This window comes from Camelus bactrianus, chromosome 8 (genome assembly GCF_048773025.1).
Source record: "Camelus bactrianus isolate YW-2024 breed Bactrian camel chromosome 8, ASM4877302v1, whole genome shotgun sequence".
In the NCBI taxonomy this organism is placed as follows: Eukaryota; Metazoa; Chordata; class Mammalia; order Artiodactyla; family Camelidae; genus Camelus; species Camelus bactrianus.
The window spans coordinates 13,545,937-13,563,269 of record NC_133546.1 but is presented as its reverse complement, the minus strand read 5'-3'; the positions used below and the strand labels follow the sequence as shown (position 1 = coordinate 13,563,269).

General features: G+C 39.2%; 1 protein-coding gene across 2 annotated transcripts in view; it reads right to left on the bottom strand.

Annotated features, from left to right (window-relative positions):
• The window catches only part of RMND1 (required for meiotic nuclear division 1 homolog), a 38,499-nt gene that overhangs the window by 8,765 nt on the left and 12,401 nt on the right, over positions 1 to 17,333 (bottom strand). For both annotated transcript variants that reach the window (XR_006728588.2, XM_010965717.3), the window contains exons 4-10: positions 15,865 to 15,940; positions 12,937 to 12,976; positions 11,155 to 11,255; positions 8,864 to 8,970; positions 7,863 to 7,927; positions 7,112 to 7,188; positions 4,702 to 4,822 (exon numbers count right to left, since the gene is read on the bottom strand). Coding sequence is in view for 1 of the 2 variants with exons in the window: in XM_010965717.3 (XP_010964019.1) it covers positions 4,702 to 4,822; positions 7,112 to 7,188; positions 7,863 to 7,927; positions 8,864 to 8,970; positions 11,155 to 11,255; positions 12,937 to 12,976; positions 15,865 to 15,940 (587 nt within the window). In the remaining variant the exon portion in view is untranslated. The remainder of the gene's footprint in view (positions 1 to 4,701; positions 4,823 to 7,111; positions 7,189 to 7,862; positions 7,928 to 8,863; positions 8,971 to 11,154; positions 11,256 to 12,936; positions 12,977 to 15,864; positions 15,941 to 17,333) is intronic.

Genomic DNA, 17,333 nt, shown 5'->3' with positions numbered 1-17,333 from the left:
TACTGAGACTACTTCCTCCCCGCCTGTGATCTGTCTTTTCATTTTCTTAAGAGTGTCTTTCAAAGAGCAGTAGTTTTAGTTTTGATGCAGTTCAACTTATCAAATTCTTTCTCCAAGGTTCTTTTTTTTTTTTTTTTTTTTTTTGTCCTAACAAATCTTTGCCTGCCCCAAGGCCATGAGGCTTCTCTCCTACATATCCTTCCTGAGGTTTTATAATTTTTGCTTTTATATTTAGGTCTCTGATTTATTTAAAAATGGTGTGAAGTAAAGGATAGGGTTCATTTTCCCCCCTACACATGGCTATCCAATTGTTGTAGCGCTATTTGTTGAAAAGATTATCCCTTTGTCATTGAATTAATTTATATTTGTCAAAAATCAATTGCCCATATGTGTGCAGGTCTACTTCTGGGCTCTATTCTGTTCCATTAATGTATATGTCTATTCTTTTACCAATATTCAACTGTCTTGACTACTGTAGCTTGAGTCTTAAAATAAGAAAATAAAACCCCTCCACTTTGTCCTTTTTTCAATTTGCTTTGGCTAGTCCAGGCCCCTTGCATTTCTGTTTTAAAATCAACTTGTTAGATATTAAAAAGCTTGCTGGGATTTTAACTGGGATTTGGCCGAACAGGCCAATTTTCAAGAGAAGTAACATCTTAATAATACTGAGTCTTCTATAAACATGGTCTATGTCTTCATTTATTTAGTTTCGCAGCTGTATCTTTTAGTTTTCAGGGTACACTTAAAAATTTTTATTACTGAGTAATTCAAGTTTTTGATGCTATTGTAAAGGTATTTAAAAATTTCACTTTCCAATTGTTCATTGGTAGATAAAGAAAAACAATTATTTTTTATGTACTGACCTAGCATCTTGCAACCTTGATAAATTCACTTATTAGTTTCAGTAGTTTCTTTGTAGATTCTTTAGGAGAGTCTACATATAAGATCACGTTGTCTGTAAATAAGTCCAGCTTTACCTCGTCCCATGGATTTAAGATCTTGGGGCTATAGCGAGAGCCACCACAAGGGATTGAAGCCTTGTCTGGATGGCATTGCAGAGGGCTTTCTCCACTGGTCTAGGGTACTGGGTCAGCATCGGATTCTCCAACTGCTAGTGCCTCACAGAGGTACAGATGTCAGTCCCTTCATGGAGGGACCCAATCCCAAACTGGCTTTGATACTGGAAGAAGGCGTCCACTCAGCCATATGACAGGTGGGGGGGGGTGGCAATGAGGGGCTTCGACAGCCCTTTTACTCTCACTGACACCCTTCTCATGTTTGCACTTGATCTTAGCCATGAACAGATGACCGTTTGGTTGTCAAGGTACTGCTCTTCACTGAAGGAGGTGTCCTCAGTCATAGACCTGATGTCAATAATTCCATCTTGAATAGTGAGGACAGACACACGAAAAAGGACACTGTGCAGGTCAAAGATCAGAACATTTCTTTTTGCACCAACCCTGCCTGGGTCAAGAGGCAGGGGCAGTGACAGTGGGCTCACTGACGATTCTGAACAAAGGGAGACTGACAGTGGTAGTGGTGCCTTTGGTGGCCTGAAGCTGGGAATCACAAATGTTGTGGCAGTGTGAGGAGATGGGGGTCACAGTGCTTATGAAGCAGGCTTCTAAAATTCTCTCCACCTTTTTCAAAACCTGAAGTCAGTGGTAGAGAGACTTCTAAGATGCCACCCAAGATTCCCACCTCCAGTGGTCACACCTTGTGTAGTCTCTTCCCCTCGACCGTGGGCTGGGCTGAGTGACTTCTTTTCAACACACAGAATACGGCAAGAGTGACGGATGTCATTCCTGTGAGTAGCTTACAAAAGACTGTGACTCTGCCTCGCTAGCTCTCTCTCCCCTGCTTGCCCACCTGCTCCCCACGATGAAGTGGCTGCCATGTTTGTGAGGGCATCTACAGAAAAGCCTACATGTCGAGGAACTGAGGGAGGCCTCTGCCAAGAGCTCACGAGGAACTAAGGCTTGGCTCCAATGGCCCAGAGGAACTGAATCCTACCCAGCTGATTCCTGGGTGACTTCAGTCTTGTGAAAGAGCCAGAGGACCAGCTAGGCTGCACCTGGATTCCTGACTCACAAATACGGATATAATAAGTGCTATTTTAAGTCACTTAATTCTGGAGCAATTTGTTACACAGCAGAAACTAACTAATACAACCACAGGAGATCCCTCACCTATTCCTCCTCAGCTTTTAGTACACTTCTTTTATATCCCCTGGACCTTCAGCTTGCGAAGACACTCCACAACCGTGGAAGTCCAATGCTTTTCACATCTGGATTGTCAAATCTGTGTCCAGTTAGGCTGTTGATGCACTGAAATTTGATTCTTAAAGTATCACTAATCAATATTTCTGTGTCAGCTAGAAGCAATATAGCTTAGAATGGTCCTCTCTCCTTGACCACTAGTGATGACTTCTACTTTCCCGGGCTGTTTCCGGGAACAGGTGATAACAAGATTAATGACAACTGCAGGAAATTCGATGTGGTTATTCAAAGGAAAGTGTCTGGCTTGGAGAAAAAAACTGTAGGTACCAGAGCTGCCACAGCATTCAATGAGACTTGGTGGATTTTTGAATTTTAAGTTATTTATTTTTGATAGAACCAAGATTGGAAAAAGGAGAGAACACGGAGGTCATTGTATATCAAGAAAAAACACTTGAGCATAACACTTCAGGCATTAAGGGAAATTGGAGGTATCAAAATTAGCAGGAGGGGATGAGAAAAGGCAGTCAGTAGACACTAACATCAAGGTGGATTAGATGTTGGAATTATCTGAGAAGGACTTTAAAGTAACCACCATAAAAATGCTTCAACAAGCAATTGTGAACACACTTGAAACACATGAAATAAAACCCTAAAAACTAAGTCTCAGCAAAGAAATAGAAAGCATGAAGAATCATGGAAATTTTAGAACTGAAAAATACAATAAACAAAATAAAAACTCAATGGGCTCAAGAGCTGAATGAAAGTAACAGAAACAATCAGTGAAACTGAGGCTAGAACGATGGACATTCCCCAATACAAGCAACAGAGAGAAAGCAGACTAGGAAAAAAGTGGACGGAGACTCAAAGGCTTGGTGGCTGATTAAAGATCTGACAGTCAAGTCACAGAAAGAGAGATTTCTCCTCAGAAACCAGCATAGGGGCCAGAGGAAAGCTGCACAGTAATTTTTAGGTGCTGAAGGACAAGAACTGTCAACTCAGAATCCTCTATCTAGTGAAAAAATCCTTCAGGATGACAGGGAAAACTAGGCACTCGCAGATAAAGAAAAACTAAGAGAATGGGCTTCCACAGACTTACCCTAAAAGGATGGCTAAAACACATTCTTCAAACAGAAAGGAAACAATGAAAGAAGAAATCTTGGAACAACATTGGAAAAAAAAAAAAAGAATAAAAATACGGGTAAATATAGTAGAATTTCGTTTTCCTCGAGTCTTCTAAATTATGTTTGATGGCTGAAGCAAAAATTGTAACACCGATGACATTATAACACTCAAAGTGGAGAGTAAAGGGATGTAAAGTGTTGTATGGTTTCTATGCTTGATTTAATCTGGCAAAATGTCAAAACAGGTGGATTGCGGTAAGTTAGGTCTGTGTAATGTAAAACCTAGAGCAACCGCTAAGTATCCATGCAAAGAGAGAAACTCAAAAACAACATAAATTAAAATGGAATCCCCCCAAAATGTCTAAGTAACCCATAAGAAGGCAGGGATTGATACAGGCAAGAACTTGGGTGGATCTCGAGGGTTCTATGTTCACTGGAAGAAGCGCATCTTAAAAGTCACATACTGCACGATTCTATTTGCGTAACGTTCCCCAAATGACAAAATTATAGAGCTGCAGAAGAGATTACTCATTGCCAGGAGTCAGGGTTGGTGGGGGAGGGAGTGGTGTGACTATAAATGGACAGCACAAGGGAGATCTCTGCAGGGACAGAATAGCTCTGTGTCCAGATCTTGTGATCACCTGGATCGACACACGTGATAAAATTTCACCAAACTGCGCACACTTGTACTAATGTCCACTTTGTTTTCTGCTCTCTTTCCCCATGTGGTTTACCTCCATCATGACCACCTCCACTCACTTCTGTTGTTATCTTGGTACAGATGCCTCTGTCCTCAACTTTGCTTCCACACTTCTAAATGGTTTTGTGACCGTTCTAATCAGATGCCTTCTTACTGCTCTACTCTCAACACACCCTAAATCTGGCTCCTCCCCCAACCCCGAACCTCTCTGTAATTTGCTGTCTTTCTACCTGTCACCCACAGGTACACAGTCATCCTTACTCTTCCTTCTCCCTGGCCTCCCAGGACCAACCACTTGATTTGTCTGAAAGGATTGTTTCCTAAATTCATTTCTACTCTCGCTGTCACCAGTAAAGTTCCGGACCCCACGAACTCCTGCTTCAAACTTGATAAGAACTTCCTAACAGACCACTAGGCCTCCAGACTCTTACCAATCTTATCCAGTCTGTAGAGCAAATATCAGATTATCTTTTAATGCAAAAGTTGAAGACTGTACACAGGAAAACAAGAAGGGGAAATCTAGAGATCTGAATAGAAGTCAAACAAGATACTTCTCTAAAAGCAGTTGAACACATTAACTTAATTGAAAATTTCTCTTCACATAGTCATACAACTTATGGGTGACACTGTGTCTTTCTCAGTATAAGTGCAAAATACATACCTTAACTCTACGAGTAATGCTGAGGAACCGACAAGTTTTATCATAAAGTTCTTCCAGGTTTTCTCTGTCCCAGTAGAAATCAGGAGTGATCAAGAAGTCTGACCTCAAGTTTATATGGTGTCTTAAAAAAAGGAAAATTAGAACTTTTTAGTTTTTTACTTGAATTAAGAAATCACGGTCTCTATTTTATTTCGTATTTACATGGTACTTTGTGAAAATATTTTTTAATGCTGATTCTTTTACTTCTGAGGAACATGTAAATTAAAAAATTTCAAATTTGCAACCAATTAATCCAATCTTTATATTAACATTTATGAAGTACATAGGGAAAAAAACACCTGATTAAAAATTCTCTAAGCTTGCTTGTTTCATTAAAATTTGTTACTATATATATATATTTGGTGGATAATCACATGGCTCAAAAATAAAAAAGGATAGAAAAAAGTAAAAATTGACCAATCTTACCCCTGTTCTTGTCCCCATCTTTCTTATGGGTAACCAGTTTGTTTCCTTTGTATCCTGCCAGTGTATGAGCAACATTGGACAAGCAAATACACACACACACACACACACACACACACACTTCCTCTAAATTTCCCCCTTTTTAACATATGAGGCCTGAGTTTGCTTTTAAATGAAAATTTAAGTTGTAGAAGTAACACATAAATAGCTGTTCACCATAAAAAATAAAAACCCTAGAGAAGAATTCAGAAAACAGTGGTCAGACCTCTCACCCTAACACACAACTGAAATCCTTTAGGCCCTGCAAACACCCTGCTGTGACCTCCCAGATCTGCGTCTATGCATATACATGTGTGTGTACGTGCCTGCGCACGTGTGTGTGCCCACGTGCGTGTCTGGTAGTACGCACACACATCAAGACAAAGATGAACACTTTTGTTTGTTTACACAAGTGGGATCATACCTTGTACAATTTGTGACTTAACTTCTAACCTAGAATAACCTGCCACATTTCTACTTCTTTTTCTCTTCACAGATTCACCATATTCCTTTTAATAACACATAAGCACTCTTATTGTAAAGAGAAGAAAAATTAGGATAAGAACAGGAAGACTGTATAGGAACTATTCACAAACCTAAGTAGATTTGGTCCTAACTTCCGCTATTTTTTTTTTTTTTGGTGGAGGGGAGTAATTAGGTTTGTTTATTTATTTGTTTTTCAGAGGAGGTACTGGGGATTGAACCCAGGACCTCATGCATGCTAAGCATGTGCTTTACTACTTGAGCTACATCCTCCCCCCAACTTCTGCATTTTGACATTATAATTAGCTATATCAAATTCTGCTCGCATCACCAGGAGAAGTGGAGAGGAGTCTCTCTATGCCACTTCTTAGAGAGCTCAAGGCTTCAGATGTGCTGCGGGATGCTCCTGACGCATGGGGTTTTATTTTTGTCGGCGCCCTGAGTTAGGGGCCCTGAGCTCTGAGAAAGGCACAGGTGATGAAACAATGGACCACTTCCCTCCAGGCCAAGCATGTACAGAGAGCGCAGAAAAACCACTCCCAGCTAAACTGTTCCCAGTGAATGCCAGTGACTCATCCCACACAGCACAAGGGATGAAACACCGAGAATGCCGCCTAGTGAGAACAGCAGCAAGATTCACCACGATTTACTTCATAAATGCTCAGAAAATTACAAGAATAAAATAGACTGGAGAACTTAATTGATTTAACTTAATTTTAAATGAATCATATGTCATCAATTTTAAGACACCGATCTTCCCATTTTACCATCTTTGAAAATGGGAGACATCTTTAAAATTGACGACGTTGCACAGGTGGCAGTGGTGACTCAGCTGTCATTGACTTAGACAATTTATTTCCCTTACGCTTTCCTTTTTATGCGTGGCCAAGAGGGAATGGGGTAAAACTGACATCCAGGTAAGACTGAAAGAGCTACTTCAGTAAGTGCAAAATTAAAATTCTCTGATAAAAAAGCACTGTCTCGTACATTAGTTGGCAGCATTTTTACTCTCCCGTGGCATCTTACGGTGTCCCAGGGTCAATGAAATGTGTGCATAACTTTTCCATAGCAATTAGGTCTATTTAGCATTACAATGCAGTGATACTCTTTCACTGTGAATTCCCATTGTCCAAATTCCAGAATACGTCTTTCCATCTTCAAAGAACATCTACTACATTCCCTGATGCAGGTTTAATGTAGGTTAACTGCGGTCTCTTTTGCACATGCAGAATTTCTTCCAGGGTAGTCCTAACATAGCCCAGCTGCTCCTGGTGGGCAGGAGTTCTCCATGCTTATAACGAATGAAATAAAAATAGCTGCAATTCCCATAAAAATATGAAAGTCTGCTCTTTACCACAGAGCTACAGGAATATTTTCTAGAGATTGTTAAACATTTGAAATATTTTATTTACAGAGAAAATTTTACCTTAGGGCAAAGAGTTCACCCATTTTCTGCATAACTTCTTCATGAGAGAGTTTCACTTTCTTCCCAGCTTTTAAAGCCTATTTGGGAGGGGGAAAAATAGATACAAACATACACACATTTCCCTTCCCACTAGCCTTTTCTATGGTATAAACTCCTAATCTCTTATTGAAAAACCAGGCCCTCTTTCCCCAAGTGTAGTTATTCTTTCACAGTAAAAACACAGTAAAGTTAATTACAGTAAACATGATTTTTAATGTTTTTTGAAATTCTGATGTAACTATATATGCATTTTTTCATGCCACTGTTTTCCTCATAATTTGTCAGAATGCTTTTTATTTTATTTATTTTTTTGGAGCAGAGAAAGGTTTATTGCAAAGGCCAAGCAAGAACAGGCGGCTTGTGCTCAAAAACCTGAACACCTCAAAACACTTGCTAATTAAGAAAATTAGTCACAATTTCCTTCTTTAGAGAGGAAACATTTCATTTTTTTCCCCTTCTATTCAGTTACCTTAAAAATATTATACCATTAGAGGAAAGCAATTTGAATTTTATGTTTTAAAAGGCTTCTTGTTTCATCATTTTATATGTACCTAGAGGTTCTTTTGTTTGTTTGTTGAAATTCAGTGTAGCTTTCCTAGTGTTTATTATTACTTTATTATACTCCTAAATACATCATTATATAGCGGGAAATTTGTGTTTTTCCCCAACAGAACTCAATTCTTGAAAATAAGCGTAAAATTGGCATAATTACCTCTGGAATCGACTGAATAGATTCAACAAATTTATCCAGTGATGCTTCCCAGATAGCCAGTTTCACTGGGGAAAAAAATGAACAATGAAACATTTCATTACCATCACATTCATGTTTCTATAAAATGCAAAATTGCACAGAGCCTTCATTGCCATTTCAATAATAGTTTAAGGAGCAAATGTGCAAAAAATTTGAAACTGAAATTTAAGAATAATTATTATTATTAAAGACAGCACTAAGTAGAGACAGAAGAAACTGAGTCAATTTCCAAGCTCTGCTGGTGGACCAAAGCTGCATCGGGCTGAGTCCTTGATTTTCTAATACTGCATCTCAGAAACCCAGAGGATAAGCTACATCCTGGAACTAAGGGTGGCTCTGTAGGTGGGGCAGGAGTCAGGCTCTCTCCATCTTCCCTTACACTACTCTGGGCTGTGGGTACAGCTCAGAAGTCCCACAGCCTCCAAGAGTGGTACGCACAGGCTGGAGCAACAGCAGCCTAGTGTACACAGGTGGCAGGAACATTTCCTAGAGAACTTCTATGGTTTTATTCAGGTGCATGGATCTTTCTGAAAAAACTTAGAGCCATTGTGACTCTCTGTCCCATTCCTGTGAAAAAACCAGAGTATGTTTCCCTACACAGAGGCCTGTGCCCAATCACACAAGGCTGGGCTTTCTCCACCTGGATTAGGGACAACCTAAGACTAACAATCTCAGGGAGAAGGGGAGAGGACAAAGGCAGTGATAATAATAATAATAATAATATAAAAATATTTCTGAAGAGGTAAGCTTTATCAGTACAACTAATAAGGAATGAGTTAAGTAAAGCATGGACACCATATTTTATACTCTATACTATATATATTTTTTCTTTTGGAGGAAAAAAAAAGGAAAAGGCTTTGCTGAGTATTCTGTGAAAAACACCATAATCTTTACTAAATACGTAAACATCCCTTGATCAAATGAAGACTATGTAATAACTTCTCTGACAAGTAATAACTTACCTGAAAGGCAAAGAGCATTTGAGAAAGCAAATTTCTCTAGAATGGCGTCATCTAAATCTAGCTCTGAATTTAACCAGATTTCCCCTCTGTGAAGTTTTGACTGCCCCCTGAGAAAAGAGGGAAAAAAAAGTATTTTCTAAGTCTTAAGAAGGACTTTAATTTTTTCTTTTGAAAAAGTCACCTTATAATCTTTCTAGAGGTCATTTTGACAATTTGTATCAAGAGTCTTAATAAATTTTCTTATATTCTATGATCCAACTAATTCCACATCTAGGAATTTACCTTAAGGAAATAATCAAAGGTGCAAAGAAGATTTATGTACAAAAAACTTTTTATGGTCAAGTGTTTAACAGTACGAAATCAGGAAAGAAACTAAACATTCAACAGAATGGTTCCTTTACAAGTGGGGATTCCTTATAACAAAAATGAACAGGCATGTTTTGAAAGGATATTTAGAAGAAAAGGGAAAATGATTACAGTAAATTGCTAAGTGAAAAAAATGCTGAATGACGTGATGGGGAGGGAGTCAGGGCAGCTGTGAAAACCTAAGATGTACACAGAGAGCACCCTGGAATGACCCGGGGGTGGGGACAGGGAGGGAATGGGGGAGAGAAACACCAAAAGCAAACAGGAAAAGTGGAAGGTAAACCTTCATGAGAGACGCAGACAGGAAGAGATGGACAGAGGGAGGTGGACAAGGCAGCCCACGGGAAGGCGGAGAGGCAGAGCCTGCTCTGACTGCCTCAGGTGGAGGGAAACAGAGAAGATAGAAAGAGGGCAGAGTGAACACGATGCTTCACGAAGGAGCAGAGAACTAGGTGAGGCTGCAGAGACCTGGGGTCACAGGTGGGACTCACCCAGCCCCTCATCTGGTGGCCCCGAGGGTGGTCTTTTTGATGAAACCAAATTGCTGACTCCGAGATCCAAAGAGTCAAGGACTTTCCTCCTCCAGACTATAAGGTGCTGAGTGTGTGTCTGTGTCTGTATGCTTGTCTGTGTGTGTCTGCATGTCTCTGCGTGTATCTGTCTGTGTGTGTCTGCACGCGTATCTGTGTGTGTGTCTGCCTCTGTGTGTGTCTGAGTGTGTCTGTGTCTGCATGCGTGTCTGTGTGTGTGTCTGTGTCTGTGTGTGTGTCTGCATGAGTGTCTGTGTGTCTGCATGTCTGCGTGTGTTTGTGTCTGTCTGTGTCTGCATGCATGTCTGTGTGTGTGTGTGTGTCTGCATGTGTCTATGTGTCTGAGTGTGTGTCTGTGGGTGGGTGCAGGACAGTGCCTAGTAAGCCGTGGCTGGATCTGGGAGTACAGGAGGGGAATTCATGGCAACCATAACCACAAAGCTGAGTTCTTAACACTGAATATAATGAATAAAACGAATAAAATTCTCTTGGCTCTGCATTTGTTGTGTCCCAGGCTCACAGCATCACTTTCGCCTTCACCCACCATGGGCCCGGGTCCTCACTCGCGAGTCAGGTGCCTAACATCTTTGAACCTCACCTGAAAGCTGGCTGGCTACAATCCCAGGGGTTTCGTAAGGAGTAAACGAAATGATGCAGGAAAGCACGCGGAACGGTGCCTGGCACGAGGTGAGCAGCTCCTCCGCGCTGGGCCATCATTCCTTAGCTCTTCTCCCATCCGGTCTTTCTACAGCTGGGGTCTCTTCCAAATTTCTCTAAAGCTCAGCTTCCGTCACTTCCTTTCTCAACACAAAGACTTTTTTCCCCACATTCCACTAGACAGGTAACTTAAGGAGGAGAAAGACCTTTCCGCCCTGACCATTCTGCCTTCTCTCTCGGCCCTGATGTCCTCCCTCTCGCCTGTGCTCTTGCTGAGACAGGTGTGTGGCCCACCCACAGATTTTACCTGGGAGCAAACTTCCTGCAGGCACCTAATTCTACAAGTGGTTCTCTTAGATCACCCCCACGTTATACTTTATACTTTTTACACTCAAACTCAATAGAAAAGAACGCAAAAAGGATTTACTGAAGAGGAGACTTTACCGGAATCATCTAACAGGTTCACTCTGATGAAGGCACGCTACCTGACTGATCTTGGCCGCCTGGGAAACTTCCCATTTTGGGGTTAGACCTACTTGTTTTAATTTATCGGTAGACTGACAAGTTAAAAAATAATATCTACCTACTACTATTTATCATATTATTTTGGCTCTGTCTTTGTACCCATAACTTATTCCTTAAAATTACTCTGCAAATTTGCAAGTAACTTATCTCCTCTACTGCTTTAGCTAGCTATTCCAAGTGCCCTTTTCATAAATTCAGTAAAACGTTGCTTACTCTATTTTTGTGTAGTTAAGCTCTTCATTTTCCCAGTGTACCAGTGCAATTTCATAAGGCTGAATTTCATGTTTTTCTAGAAGTTGCATCACATGCTTCATCTAGAAGAAAAGGAAGATTAACCTGAAATTACACTTGACTCCCTCGTACAGAAGAATGTTACGGAGTTAATGCTTATAACATTTTAAAATTACATTTGATGACATTTCTTCGGTTCTTTAGGTTTTAAGGGAAAGCAAATTCATGTTGACACTAAACTAATCGGAATGATATATTCCTTTGCTTTTACATTTGGAATACAAAGATGGGCTTAAAGAGGAAAACAGAAATTATCATTATCCCACAACCCAAAGAAAACCACTAGTAACATTATGGTGTGTATTCTTCAAATCTTCAAAGAAATGTTTTTCATATTCTTGTAAAAATTTAAACAATGGAGAGGTGTAAATCTCTCTGTTCTCCTGAATTCCTAATCCCCAAGGTGACCATCATTAAACTTAGTGCATATCCTTCCAGACTTTTCCCTCAGTGTCAGTGTATGTACACTTAGTTTGCTTTGTATATAAATGGGACCATATTGTGCATGAAAACATTTTCAGTGCTGTTCTCCTCAATGGGGGAAACATAACTGATTTACTATCCTAGGTGTGCATCCGTGGAGGCTTTTTTCCACTCTTCACTATTACAATATTTCAATGTACCATTTGTATGTGTCTATCTTCAGGGCCTTATGGGAATATTTCTTTAGGATTTGCTAGACCAAAGGACATGCACACTTGTAACGCTGGTAAATGTTGCTAAGAAGCTCTCCGAAACAGTTTTTCCAGTTTTAGAATCCAAACATCTATGAGAGCATTTTACACTGGGTATTGTTAGTCTTTTATATCTTTGCAACTTCAAATAGCCAATTTGTATGACATTTTTCTTACATTTATTGATCATTTCCATTTCCTTTTCTCCAGGACACTGCTCCCCAGTCTCCCTCCCCCAGCCCCAATACGTGTGCGTATATTTTAGTAAAACTGGGACTGTATGAGGCATGTTTTTTAAACAGCTTTGGCATTACACTGGTTACATCTTGTAAGATGCTTTTTAAACTTAATTGTATCATATACACAGGCAGTTTCCCACAGATAGATTTTTTTTCACATGATTTTCAAGAGTTATAGTATATTCTACCCTATGGATGTATTTAACAAACTGCCTATTATTATATGTTTTGGTTATTTCTCATTTTTGTTATTATAAATAATGTGCTGATGAACGTTTCTGGACATCATTCATCATGCATAACTGTGATTATTCCCTTTGGATAACTTTCTAGATGTAAAATTGCCGAGTTAAATACAAAACTTTGATGTGTGTTACCAAACTGTTTCTAAAAAAGTTGCATTAAACAAATCCTGATTGGGATATTGAAGAAATTATTTCCAGTGAATGAAAGTTCTAGGAAACTTGATGTGAAATAAGACTCAGTGCAGCCAGCTTCCAGGGAACCGTGTGTACCTTATTCATTTCGTAGGTTATCACATAAAAAGTACACTTCCTTCTGTCTGCGGTGTAGCTAGGACTGTTCTAATTCTCCACAAATCAGTGGAGCCAAAAAGACAATTTTGGAAGATGATACTGCTAAGATTACTATCACATAATGCAGGGCAAATAAACTGAGGGTTATCTGTTGATATATTCTCTAATTGCTCAGATTATTGAGTGCTAATTAACAATTAATTACTCTCAGAAAACTAAATTTTAATACTGTCACACTTTATTCATTTTACTTACAGTTTTGTCTTTCACATTCCAGAACACAGCAGCTCCTTCCCTGATTTAAAAGAATAAACTAAGTTAAAGGCAGAATACATTCTTTAGGTCCATACACAAAGCCATGCTTAGGATAATTCTAGAATGTATCTAGAATGCCAGTTTTTTTTAAAAAATGATTTTTTATTGATTTGACATTATAGCCCCTAGATGGATACGTTAAACGAAAGCTTTTTTTTTTTTTTAACTTCTGATAAAAAAATCTGACCTCTCAAAAATTCATGGATTTCTCATGTGGTTGGCAGAAAAAATAACTATTACTGTAATAGTACATAACTTCATGTGTCTAGACTGTTTCATACCTGGTTCAATTTTGATGTACAGAAATCAGAATAAGGAAATTTCTGAGATCCATCTTACTCTTATTAGGCAGATTCTGCTACAGGGAAAGAATAAAGGATCGTGCTTCTAACAGCGGCAGAAAAAAAGAGACTGAGATAAATGAAAGCCTCAGAAGGCTAAAGGCACCTATGGAGTCACGCCACCATCCTTACAGTGCTCAGCAGACCTGCAATGAAGCCACAGAAGGCCCTCTCAATCCAATTCTGCCTGAGACAGAATTTAATGTCTAAAAACTATAAATAAACTTATTTTGACTTTTGAAGTTTGACAAGTTGAGCTGTTTTAGGTAGCAGATAAAAAAGAAAAAAAAGGAGTTACATCTCTGGGTTACTGCACCAGAGGAAAGAAGGGTGGAAACGAAAGAAAGGTTAAAAACATACGATGTTCCCATATCATTCTTCAAACATTCTCAAGCACTGTGCTTAATATGTGTGTGGGTATGGGCTTAAAGATGAGTATGGCCTGGATCCTTTGCTCAGGGAACTCCCAACCCAGAAGAGACTGATACACAGACCACCAATTACAATAGTGCAGTCAACGCTGTAACAGAGATATGCAGAATATATGTGGACATACATGGGAGGGACACAGTTCCTAAGAACTAGCAGAGCCAAATGAGAAAACAAGAGGAGGAAACATAGCAGAGGAAGCACCCGGGCTCAGGGAGAAGGCGTGAAGGAGCAGGTGACGTCCCAGAATAAAGAGCTAGTGGTGTGAATGGTTGTGGGTGAGGGTGTGGCGGGCAATCAGGTCAGAGGCAGGGAGGAGCCAACTCCTGAAGGAACTTTGTGCTGTGATAAGGAGTTTGGTCAAATTCCATACAATTTTAAGCAGGACAGTGTGGTGATCAGAACTACCTACTGAAAAATTATCCTGCCTACAACAGACAAACAGACTGGTGGTGGGGTAAGGAGACAGGCGGGGAGACCAGGTACTGAACTGTTGTTGCCAAAGGCCAGGGTAGGGTCTCAGGATACGGATTTGAGAGGTCACAGGAACTGTGCAGGATGGCGTACAAGCCACGTGTGGGTACTGAGCACTTGAAACATGCCTGGTCCAAACTGAGAGATGCTCTAAGTGTAAAACATACACTGGGTTTCAAAGACTTATTATGAAAAGGAGAATATAAAATCTCATTACTTGTTGACTGATTATATGTTGAAATGATAGTAGTTTAGATAAGTTGGGTTAAACAAAATACACCAGTAAAATTAATTTCAGGCCATATATGATGTTATTAGGTGGTTAAAAATTAAGTTCATCTAATTTTTTCAATTAAAAATGTGGCTATTAGAACATGTGTCATTACATACGAGGCCTGCATTTGTGGCCTGCACTGTGTCTCTACTAGGTAGCTCTGATCTAGAGGACCTCAGAAATCCAAATTCCTCACTTGAGTCTAAGGGATGCCCTTTCACTTGGACTAAATAACTCTTGGTTATGACAAAGGAAGGAGAGGCACCAACAGGAACAAAAGACAGGGCTTCCAGTTTCCATCAACTGTAAGAACTCAGACCACAGAAACATCATCAAAGTTTAGATTTGTGTAGATGTTCCATGTATTTCTGTTCTGCCACTTATTAGTCCCCTGACTGTGGGTAATTCACTAAATCTCTCTGACCCTTGGTTTCATCAGCTGCAACATGGGAATAAAAGGTCCTCCTCACACGTCGTGAGGATAGTATGAGATTATTTGAAGTGGTTTCTGTTATCTTTATCATGCCCTCTTAGCTACTCTGGAGTATTTGGTATTAAAACAACCTTTAAACAAAAGGATTAGTAAGTGTATGTGTGTCACGGTCCCAGTCTAAATTCCTTTGGGAGGTAAGGTGGTCTAAAACTTGAGCTGAAGAGCTCCGGAGGGAGAAGACAGAAAAGGAAGAAAATGAAAAGGGAGAAAAGACAGCAGGGCAGGTAGCATGCACCTGATCAGGGGCACTGAAACTGGATGGGAAACAGGATATTTACACATTCTTAGTAAATGAAAATCCAGATTTCCAAATGATGAAAAGCACCTGCCAAGTTACTCGAGTGGGCCTCTGTTAATGATCTCAGTCCAGGCCTCCTTCAGCCTCTTGCTCTCAGGAAGGCTGGAAGTTGGGGAATTCCACTTGGCTCCCTAAATCCCTGCATCCTGCAGGGTCCCATTATTTCCACAGTGCTTCCTGACCTTAGCTTTGTCCAATGCTCTTGTTTTATAACATGTTAAGTGCACCCTTTACCTCACGAATTAGGAATGGTGTAAATGACTTGCATAGCTGATATAAAAATGACAATAATGCTTAAAGTTAATTTAGAACAAAATGAATAAAAAATCCCTAATCTTTTCCCTAGGGGGAAAAACATTCTTTATTTTATAAGAGGATTTACTAGAAGATGCCTAAAACTGACAAACTCTCCTAGATCAAATAAGAATCAAAGGATATATCTAAATCACAAATAAATTTTGAACACATTTACTATTAAGAGCCGAGGTATACCTGCACCTTTAAGGACCACATTACCTCACTGCAGCCCATCTCTTGGAGGGGTTGTTTCTTGTCTTACCTGAAGAAGAATATTGTTCCAGGATCTCCTTCTTTCGCAGAATTTTCCACACCCACCACCAAAATATTTGCCGCATCTGTGATAAGTGAGCAAAAAGCTATGTCACAAGGTGATTTAAGAGTCACCTATAAACTTTTAACCAAAGGTACTTATGATCATTTCTTTATATACCATGAAGTGCTCTATAACACACTGTCCATTTTTCTAAGGTTTCTGTAAGTATTTAAGGTATGAAAATGACAAGACCATAAGAAACTACTTCAACAAAATATTCAACAACCTGTGACATTATTAGTGCAATTTAAAACTTATTCATACCCTTTTTGATTCAATAATCATGAGTTCAGTTAATACTTATTAGTCTTAGTTTCAATACAACTAAGGTTCAAGAATTATACTCCTTTCTATATAATTAATTTAAAATAAAATTTGAAAAGCCATTAATATATCCTCTTCCTTTGAATACCATTTTATTAACAATATAATTTTAATATTCTCAAACTGCTCATTCCACTGAATTTTAAATATTTTGTAAAAGTGTGGAAAATAGAAAACATACAGAAACAAAGATCCTGACCATGGTCGTCACTAGTAACTAAATATTTTGACATTTAAATATTAAATATATAAATACACAAATATTCACCAATAAGTAGTTACTTTGTATATTAGTGTAATATTTATTATAAGCATATAAGTATTCTATAATGTAAATTATAAATAACATATGTTAGTATATCAATTAATAAATATACTAATATTAATATGTAAAATTTTATATAACATCTTAACCTAAAATTTGGATCCTCAAAGCTTCAGATAGAGGTTGCGGAACAGGGGACTCAGATAGAGATCAAATCCTAAACTCCCTTTCTTTGGTGAATGCAAACTTCCTTAAGTACTACATCCTATGGAGGGCAAGGTTCACCCAGAGAGCTGGGACAGCACAAATGAAATGGGAAAGACCCGGACAATGAGAATGGTACAGGAAGCCCTCAGGTGTGCCGTGCACGGCGCCACCCGCTGACAGCCTCTGGAATCAGCCCAGAATGTCCCTGGGCAACTTTTCATCTTTGAGGCCCTTGACATGGCTCATTTTTCTGAGTCAACTGTTTTGTTTTTGCCGCCAAATGGTACGGTCCGTTCAGATCATCAAGGCGTAAAAAGCACAATGATATTTTGACCGCTTCTTACAGAGTCAGCGTCTCTTTTAAGAATTTTCTTGGCAGCAGAGAGGTTTTCAACCTACTATTTTTGCCCCTTTGAGGTAAATTCATGAATCTTCCATCAAAGTGTTCCAAGTTACTTATTTTTTTAATGTAAAGCAGGCTATTTGCTCAAGAAGCCTTCCTCACACTAACCTAAAACACTCAGTTAAGCTTATTTTAATTTTCTTTTTTAAATATCCATTGTGTTTATCTTTCAACTAATTTTGTTAGGTTTAAAGTGTTGGGTTACACTGGTAAATT